The sequence below is a fragment of the Aulonocara stuartgranti genome (assembly GCF_965226115.1).
Source record: "Aulonocara stuartgranti genome assembly, chromosome: 7".
In the NCBI taxonomy this organism is placed as follows: Eukaryota; Metazoa; Chordata; class Actinopteri; order Cichliformes; family Cichlidae; genus Aulonocara; species Aulonocara stuartgranti.
Genome location: NC_138945.1, coordinates 16,266,036 through 16,275,331, shown reverse-complemented (window position 1 = coordinate 16,275,331; position 9,296 = coordinate 16,266,036). Strand labels below are relative to the sequence as shown.

General features: G+C 40.0%; 1 protein-coding gene across 1 annotated transcript; it reads left to right on the top strand.

Moving 5' to 3' along the window:
* The first annotated feature begins 5 nt into the window (after window positions 1–5).
* On the top strand, window positions 6–9,049 carry LOC309710302 (MOB kinase activator 1B). The gene is made up of 6 exons (XM_082539631.1): window positions 6–292; window positions 1,328–1,494; window positions 4,655–4,748; window positions 5,510–5,643; window positions 6,607–6,770; window positions 6,876–9,049. The coding sequence occupies exons 1-6, from the start codon at window positions 279–281 to the stop codon at window positions 6,951–6,953; spliced, it is 651 nt and encodes a 216-aa protein (XP_082395757.1). The 5' UTR covers window positions 6–278; the 3' UTR covers window positions 6,954–9,049.
* Window positions 9,050–9,296: the final 247 nt, after the last annotated feature.

Genomic DNA, 9,296 nt, shown 5'->3' with positions numbered 1-9,296 from the left:
GTCAGTGCGCTGCTGCCTCCCAGCGTACAGCAGCTAGTAGATTGGTCTGTCTTTAAAATACATCTGTTTCCCCCCTTTTTAAAAACTAGTGGGTAGTTATTTCTGTTAATATTTATATTTTTTCGGATGTTTAACAAGGACCACACGACTAAGCCCGAGAAGAACCGAGGAAGTGCGAGGCTTTAGAGTTTTTGGCAATCCTTTTGGGCTGCCTTTACTCTGCTTTTATTATCGGCTGTTTTCCAAGAAGGGATTTTTTTTCGGCGACCCGAGGAAACATGAGCTTTCTTTTGTGAGTTACAACCTTTCGATACACGCTTATTTTGTCTCGCCATTTAGCTTCGTGTTTGGGAAATGCCAGCTTTGCTGCAACAGCTAGAAAGTTAGCTAGCCGTAGCGTTTCAAGGGCTTAGACTATTTCCTGGACGTACCTCGGACTGCTACTGATTCGCCTTATTTTCTGTAGCTTTCACTACACTTTCAAATTGTAATCAATACTAATCGCATATTCATCGGTACTTTAAGGCTAGTGGTTACAGTTGACCAAAAGAGAAATTTCACCTACTTAGAACAGGTCCACTGACAAATTGCCTCGAGAGAGATGGAGGGTTTTGATTGTGACTTGGATATTTGCTGGTGTAAACACTTTGATGCCACCGGCTAATCTAACACAGCACTGCTACCGCTAAACGCAGCAAAGTAACACCACAGTATGTCGTCGATATTTAGCCAGCTATTAAAATAATGTCTGTTTGAGGTAAGCTGAGAAACGTCAGACACACCTACTCTGATAGTTTGTAGTTAGATTGAAGAAGATGAGGTCTAGATTTACTATTGTTGTTGTCATCTTAATTTTTGTGTACTTGGTATATATGGGGAGGCTCGAAGGAAATGGCTAATGAAGAACAACAGTATCCTGATAATGGCACATACTTATTTTGAATTACAGAAATGCTACAGGATATTTTGGGTCGGATCTTGCCATTAGAGGATGCTCTAATTAAACATTTATTTTGTGTGTCCAACCCATGCTGTGAGGACTCACAAATTCTTGTTTAATGGGGCAGTGAGATCAACTGAATACAGTACCTCTACAAATAGCCTCATTATACAGAGAGGGGCCACACTGTTCACACACACCCACTTACATTCTGCTAAACTCAAACGAGCTTAAGCTCCCTTTGACATCTTTTTAAGAAAGTCACAACTTTTTTTTGAAAGGTCACCTCACATTAGTGTTCGGGGACCTCATGATTTCTTATCATATCTTTCTGTCTTTTTGTTTATTCTACCTTTTGTCTTCCGGTTTTATGTGTGACTCACACAGTGGAAATCGTTCATCTAAAACATTCAAGCCCAAGAAGAACATCCCGGAGGGTTCTCATCAGTATGAGCTGCTGAAACATGCAGAGGCTACTCTGGGGAGTGGAAACCTGCGCATGGCAGTCATGTTGCCTGAGGGTGAAGACTTAAATGAGTGGGTCGCAGTCAACAGTAAGCACTGAGTTTTATTTATTTTTCTTCTCTCTTGATACACCCTTTTATTTTAGGTTTAGATTCCTGGCTAAAGGGGCTCAGCACACTTCTGAAAAACATTTAATATCTTCAAGTCTTGTTCCTGACTCTTAATTAGTCCAAATCATGAGTCAGTTGCGAGCGAACTATCAAGCTGTAAGAGCTTGGCATTGCTTCCAAAGACCATGTGCATTCATGCCAGAGCAGCCACCGTGAATGTTAAATAGACTTTATTGTCTGTGCTGTGAGCGCCTTGTTTACTTTCCTCTAAAAGGAGACAAATGGTCAGTGGATGCTTAAATCCTCATGCGTCAAAAAGCCTTCAGGGTTGGAGACAATCACGAGCCCAGCCTTTTAACACGTGATTGTCTGTCAGATGCTTTCTTAAGAAAAAATTTTAGGCGTGCCCAATTTCTAGCTTTGTTAACTGCACCTCTGAATTGCTGCCGCCACCGCTGCTGCACTCCTAATATTTGTGCTCTCCAGATTCACAGAGGGGTAGAAGCAAGGTTGGCTAGTATTGCACAAGCTGTTGCAGCTTGCACAATGAGTGAAGTCAGAATAAAAGTGCTGTGAGCAATAACTTCTCCCACCACCAAGCACAAATGACTTTTCACATGATCTGTGTTCACGAGAAGCCGTCCACTTCATGTTTTTAAGATTGTTTTGCATGTACTGGATAGCAACACAGTCCTGTGGCAGCTGTTCAACCCCAGATGGATGGATGGATGAATGGATGGATAGTGACAGTAGAAGGAGAAGTTACTGGCATGCAGTAAAAGGTCTCCAGGTACAATTGAACATGGGGAAATAATCTGACCAGTATCTTAACCAATTGCCTAGCTGGATACCCATCTGTTCCCTTTAGGAACTATTTCATAGTAACTGTTGGAGGTAGTACCCTCTCTTCTCCAGTGTCTTCACTTAGAAATGCGTTATTGTGATCCTTTTGAGACCTTTTCCAAACATAAGAGGAACAGTGAGTAACACAGTCGACAGAAAAGCGATAATGTTGGTCAAACATTGGCTACAGCAACTCTTAACATTAGCCCTGAAAGTGGAACCATGCATGGAGAAATGAGTTGACAGTGAAGTCGTGTCTTTGAGTCTTTGAGTGGGACAAGGAAATGCAATGCAGTTTTGCCTCGCCCAAGCATTACATTGAAATCTTTGCTAGGATTTCCCCCTCAAATTGCTGTTGGGTATGCGTGACACAGTGAAGCAATGTGGGTGAAAATAAAGAGGCTGAAGCAAGATTACAGGAAAATAAAGGACCACAGGAAGAGATAGCGTTTTATCACTGACTGTTACATCATTTTAGGGTTCTTATTAGCTTTATGAATGAAAACAGAAAAAAGGTTTGAGGTTCATCTGTTAGAGCTTAGCATCAGGTATTCCCCAGACGGATTTTGGCTCCTGAATTTTTAGTCTATTTTATATCATTAAGATAATTCTGCTTTCTCTCACTGGTATAGGGCTGGATCATATCATATCGTTCACGGTAATACCAGTATAATGTTGGGCAACGATAAGAGAATGAAATATCATGATAGAATATGGGTAAAATGCGCATGCGCAGTGCCTTTATTTTCATATGTACATGGCGGAAAAAGCATTGCTGCGACGGAGAATGAGGAGGGCGAAAGCGGATCGTCGAATGAAACGGATGAACCAGAATTGGTTTGTAAAAATGCTGCAACTTCAGTGGTGTTGAACTGGTTTAGCTTTCGTCCGTTCAATAAACAACAAAGCACTATTTTTGGTAGAGCATGCTAGCGGGCCGTCGTTATTAACGTGTTTTTTGGAAAATATGGCACACTTAAAATCAATCCTTTGATTTTTCTGAAAATCAACAATGCCCCTTATAATCCCGTGTGCCTTATGTATGAATTCTGGTTGTGTTTACTGACCTGGAAAAGATTTTATGTGGTACACGGCACTCGTAAATCTGTCAGATGTTTTAGTACGACTTTGCTAAGCTACAAACCTGCACCGCTTGATGGATTGTCGGGGCATGGTCATATCGCCCTGCTCTACGCTGGAATATTCATTTCTAGGCTGTAATCACATCAGTATGTTTGGTGGCATAAACAGGAATTTGGACTATTGGCTTTGTACAGCAGCATACAAAAATATTCTGTCAACTATGATTGGACAGTTTTTTGTTTTTAAAGGGATCTCAAAGTGAACCTGACAAACCACATGCCATGACAACTGGTCAGTATGGGTTTTTTTTTTTTTGTGTGCGTTTTGTTTTTTCAATGGGATTTTTAAGTTACACTCTCAACCCAAATGCTGCCAGTGCTTAAAATGGATCTCCCCAACTGATGGGAAGCCAAAGTTGGCTGTATGCCACTGGGAATGAGTTGTAGCACAGTTTGTGCCAGATAACTGGACTGTGCACTGGTCTACAGTTTTGGCCTGGGTGGTGAAATAGGGATAGGCACAGTGCTGTGGGGTAATCTGATGCCAGCAATCGGTGCTGGCAAACACTACAGTTGGTGTCATATAGCAACACTTTTTCATCCCCAGGGCCAGAAACTGCCTTTCTGTTAGCAAATATTGTCCTTGCAGAAATGTCCTCAAGTAACCCTTTTCACTGACGCACTATTGGTGCCCAATTTATAACTTGTCCTGCAAATTTTTCCACCCACAATAATAATAATCATCATAATCATAATAGTGCCATTACCAAAAAGCTGGAACCATTGTGGGAACAGAAAAATATATTGCCAAAAGTTAAAAGTAATGAAAGGGAGTAGTACAAGCAGTATACTGCTGAAGGAGGTGTGAAAGTGTCCTTTCGTGTCTGTGCCTTAACACCAAGGAGGTAGTCCCCACACTGTTTGACCATGGTTTGTGTCCAAATGGGAGTTTTGTGTTCTGTTCTGTTTTCAGTTTTTTGCCTCCCACTTTCACATGCTGGTTAAGTTTAGACTCTGAAAATTATATTTGGGGGTATCAAGTTTGTTTAGCAAGTGTGCACATGTGAGTGGTTGGTTCACTATTATAACTACAGAGTAGAGGTGAAAGGAGGCCTTCTGCAAATCACTAACACAGGAGTGTGTGATGCACTAGAAATGAAAACAAGCTGCCTAAACACAATTTTAATGTTTTTCTTTATTTCACATTTTTCCAGCTGTGGACTTCTTCAACCAGATCAACATGCTGTATGGCACCATCACAGATTTTTGCACTGAGGAAAGCTGTCCAGTCATGTCTGCTGGTCCTAAGTAAGTGATTAAAACTCATAAAACTAGCCCATGGGCTATTCTTCAGTCTTTGTTGTGTGACGAGACTGAGCAGGGTCAGGATTTGGAAAATGCACTTGTCTTCATAATCGTATACACCCTGTGACATAGATCTTTTTGTTTTGGACTCCCGCTGTCACGGTAGATTTGCAGCAGATGTCTTTTATGTGCTGATAAAAATTTAGATTTAATTCTACAAAGGAAAAAACGCCTATTAGAAAATGTTTGGTGACTAGCATCAACTCTTACTCGAACCAGGACAACTTGTATATTATCTGCTTATTGAGAAAGACCACTTTGCTACAGTTGATTACATCAGTGTTGAATAAGTCCAGATGGAGACCATAACGGGGTTTTTCCTTGCTCAGAATGGGCCTCTGGCTAGGGACTGCTCGCATAAGCGTGATTAGTGCTTGTAGTTACTGAGCCACACAGGCCAGTTTGATCTCAGCTGGGCCATACTAATAAAACAATCGCATGATAACATACCTTTCATTTAATATACAGAAGTTTACGTTTAAAGATCCACCTATTAACAAACAAAACACACGATTATGTGTGCATTAGATGTGCAGAAATCATTTTTCTCCTGTTTCTGAGAATTTGATTAACATGAATATTCATTATGCTCAATTAAGCTTTTGTTATAACACTCGGGATTTTCTTCCTTCTCTTTTGAGTCAGCCAAAAATTCCTCTTGGTATAAATGTGCTCAGTGTGTTTTTCATTGTTATTTCCTGTAGGTATGAGTACCACTGGGCTGATGGAACCAACATCAAGAAGCCCATCAAATGCTCTGCTCCCAAGTATATTGATTACCTCATGACTTGGGTGCAAGATCAGCTCGACGATGAGACGCTTTTCCCTTCAAAGATCGGTATGATTCACTTTGTAGTTTCTACCAGCCTTCACCTTCAGTTATCGTTTTAATGCACATGTCGTACATCAAACAATAAGGTGTGTGGAGATTCAGAATACATGCACAGCCTTTTTTATTACCAGAGAAATCCAGCTCCCACGCAAAATGAATGCATGCAAGTAATAGAAATGATGAACTTAGCAGAAATGTGAACTTTTCAAGTTTTCCTTATTTAAATGTAGCGGTGCATTTGTCTTTTTTAATTTTATGTAATAACCTAACACATTTAGAGATCTTCCTGGATGACAGTGTACAGGACTGTTAAGTGGTAGTATTTGCATACCTACAGTTATCAGCCTCATAACTAGTTGTGGCGTGTGCAGTCTAAGGTGGAGTTTTATTGCTATTGAATGGCAGCCAGCATAAACTGCAGTCTGATAGACCCAGTACATATTAGTAGAAGTGGTGAGTGTGCTGCCCTGGAGGTACACAATTCACTCCATTGCCTATGATCTGTTGTTCACTTGGCCAGAAATAACCTCAAAACCTGCCAGCATCTTCAAGGTTCCTTGGAGGTGTGTGTTGTGATGAAGTACCCATTGCACACATGTTAAAATCAATTCGGGGCTCAATAAGCGTGCATTCATTTGTTCAGCATCTGAAGCTTTAATTTACTCGTCCTAGTGTCTATATTGACTTGTACGGTAGGTGGCTCTCTGTAGAAGCCTCTGTGCTCTGCAGCAGTTTAGTTTAGTGTTTATTGTTGAAACTAAAACTTTCTTTCCTGCAGATGAATCCTCGGCACAGTGAACATGAGGTGTTGCTGTGTTGCTTTCATCACTCTTTGTGCTTCCCTAAGATCATGCTGTGGTCTGTCTGTGCAGACTGCAGCATTTTCACAGGCAGACTGTAATGTAGCTGCATGTCGAGCTCTCTGGTGTTTTTTCGAAACACTTTCCTTCTCTTTCTTTTGTTCCCAAGGCGTGCCCTTTAAGCGTAATTTTATGTCTGTGGCGAAGACCATTCTGAAGCGTCTGTTCAGGGTCTACGCCCACATCTACCACCAGCACTTTGACTCCGTCATGCAGCTGCAAGAGGAGGCCCACCTCAACACATCATTCAAACACTTCATCTTTTTTGTTCAGGTAAAGAATCCCTGATATCTGACTAATGCGGCACGTTGCTAACAAGGGCTGTAGCGTGTCGAGTCATGGGGTAATGCTTGCTCCTTTTTCTTTTGTCTTTCACAGGAGTTCAACCTCATTGACAGGAAAGAGCTGGTCCCACTACAGGAGCTGATTGAAAAACTGACAACCAAGGATAGATAAACAGCCCTGTAATCCTTATTTTATTGCTCTTCTAGTTTTTGCATAGATACCCACCCACCCCCACCCTGGCTATATGTATGCAGTATGTACTATTTCCATTTGGGGAAATGTTTTTAATAAGGCCAGGAAGAAGGAAGGGTGTTGTTAGGTTAAAGGCACCAGGACTAATGCTATCAGGGATTAAGTTAATTGAGCAAACCACAGATTAACATTAGCTGTATGGGGGGAAAAAAAAAGAAATTTCCCTTATATTCTATCACGGCTTACTTTAAGATAAGATGGATATATGTTTATTAATTTTCTACCTGACTGCACAGATGTTTTGTTTTTGTCCCACTTGAATTTAAGATAACATACTATTAGGTTCCAGCTCCATCATAGAAGAGAGCAGCGATTAAGCAGAGATGCTGTATCATAGGGTGGTGTGATAAATAACTGAATATTATTGGTTTATTTTAACATAGAAGGATCTTGATTTGATTTGATCTAGGTTTGCTACTGTCCACATCTGTAATATCATAACATCAGTCACAAAAGAATCCTAAGTGCCTAGCATGGCTCATAATTGCCCTAGTATATCAAAGGCCATATAACACTGATGTGATTGATTCATTCAATTTTCCTCACCACGTCCCTTTTAAGTTTGTGCTTCTTACACCCACACCCCTATTTTTTTTTCCTATGTGTCCTGTAACTTGGCTCAGAATTATTTCTTTATTTCTTCTGCTCCTCGTCGACTTTATTTAGTTATAAAGTCTTTTGGCCAAGTTTTATAATGTGCAGGCTATGATACATGAATGTGTTGTGAAGGACATAGAAGTGAAGCTAGAATGATGTTATGCTGTAGCAGGGACTAAGAAATGACGAATCTTGTAGCATGGTCTAGTAACATGTCCCTGTGTACTAGTTTTTCCCCTTCAAAAACTTTGAAATAGTAACAGGTTTTAGAAGAACTTTGAAGGGATGAAAAACCCGAAATTGTAGGGAAATAGATGTAGAAATCTGTGTTTAGACTCCACTGTTTGAGACATGCTAGCATTATGAATTGGATACAGCAGAATCCCTTGTTATCATACTGGCTGTAAAGCACTTTGAACAGTGTTTCTGATCTCTATTTTTTGAATGTTTTCTTCCTCCTTGCCCCATGCCCCACCCCCACATGGATTGGCTGTGCTTTGGGAGAAGCTGTACCATGTGACTGACCATAGTTTATTTCATTTAACTCCCTCTTAAATCAGCTGAAAGGCACAAGTGAGACTTCTTATTGCTTTCTTTCTTGACTGGTTTGTTGTTGTGGTGATTCGAAGAGGAGATTCATGTACCTTTCTCCAATCGCAAAGTGTAGTTTTTGACTATGCAATAATTGACACGACACTAAAAGGGGATGCCAGTTGGCTCATTCATACTTTATATCCAATATTGAGATTTCTTTATAGGTCTTCTGTTTGGGTGAAGGATGCATACAGAAGTGCTTCTCTGTCAGGTTAAGTTAAAAAAAACAAACAAAAAAAAAAAATGAACGGTGACATGAATATTTTATATCTGAAATTTGTCAGAGGTATAACACTTATAAACGCACATGTGTAAATACTGAGAGTTAGACACGTCTTGGAAGATTCAGTAAGCATGGAGTGATAGTTTTTGGTTAAACGAGTGCATTTATACCTTTTAGAGGCTGCTTCCTTCTCCCTTTCTTTGGATATTAAAATCTTGTTTGTTTTGATTGTTCAGTATCTTCTCATTTCCAACTTACTTAGCTTATTATGATGAATGTTACTGCTCACCAGATATCTGAAAATGTAATAGAATATCGGTCATCCTGCAAGCATCTCATCCTTATGAAATGCCCGAAACATAGCCTGTTGCCTACGGTTTTTCCTCCTCGACTGAAGTAATTGGTGAATTGTCTGTAAATAAAGGCTTGGTAGGGGTTTTCAATGCTACTGAATTGATTTATGCTGTTTATAAGGCAAATAAAGGTGGGCTTGACTCTTTGAAAAACTTGTATGTTCATTATGTACTGTGAGCTCAGCGCTACTGGTGATCAGAGTAAAGCATTTAATAAAGTACTGTACTCAAGTACAGTTGTAACCTTTTTTCTTTTTTTCCTTTTTTTTTAAACTGCTTTATGCTGCTTTTCGTGTCTGTGTGTGTCTGTCTTTAAGAAAATAAAAGAAACCCAACTATTATCAAAATGAAACTTTCCCGGTTAGGTATTTTGAGTTTCTGAAATGTTTAAATCACATGGCACCATTATTGTGCAATAGCAATAATAGTATTGCAGTAAAGTGTACTGCAATTTATCACTTCCTTTGCCAATATGTGTTTTATCCAATAAGACAC

Excerpts from the sequence above, each read along its gene's own strand:
- LOC309710302 (XM_082539631.1), top strand. Across the intron at positions 4,749-5,509 it reads GTCATGTCTGCTGGTCCTAA|GTATGAGTACCACTGGGCTG; the intron begins GTAAGTGATTAA and ends TATTTCCTGTAG. Across the intron at positions 6,771-6,875 it reads ACTTCATCTTTTTTGTTCAG|GAGTTCAACCTCATTGACAG; the intron begins GTAAAGAATCCC and ends TGTCTTTCACAG.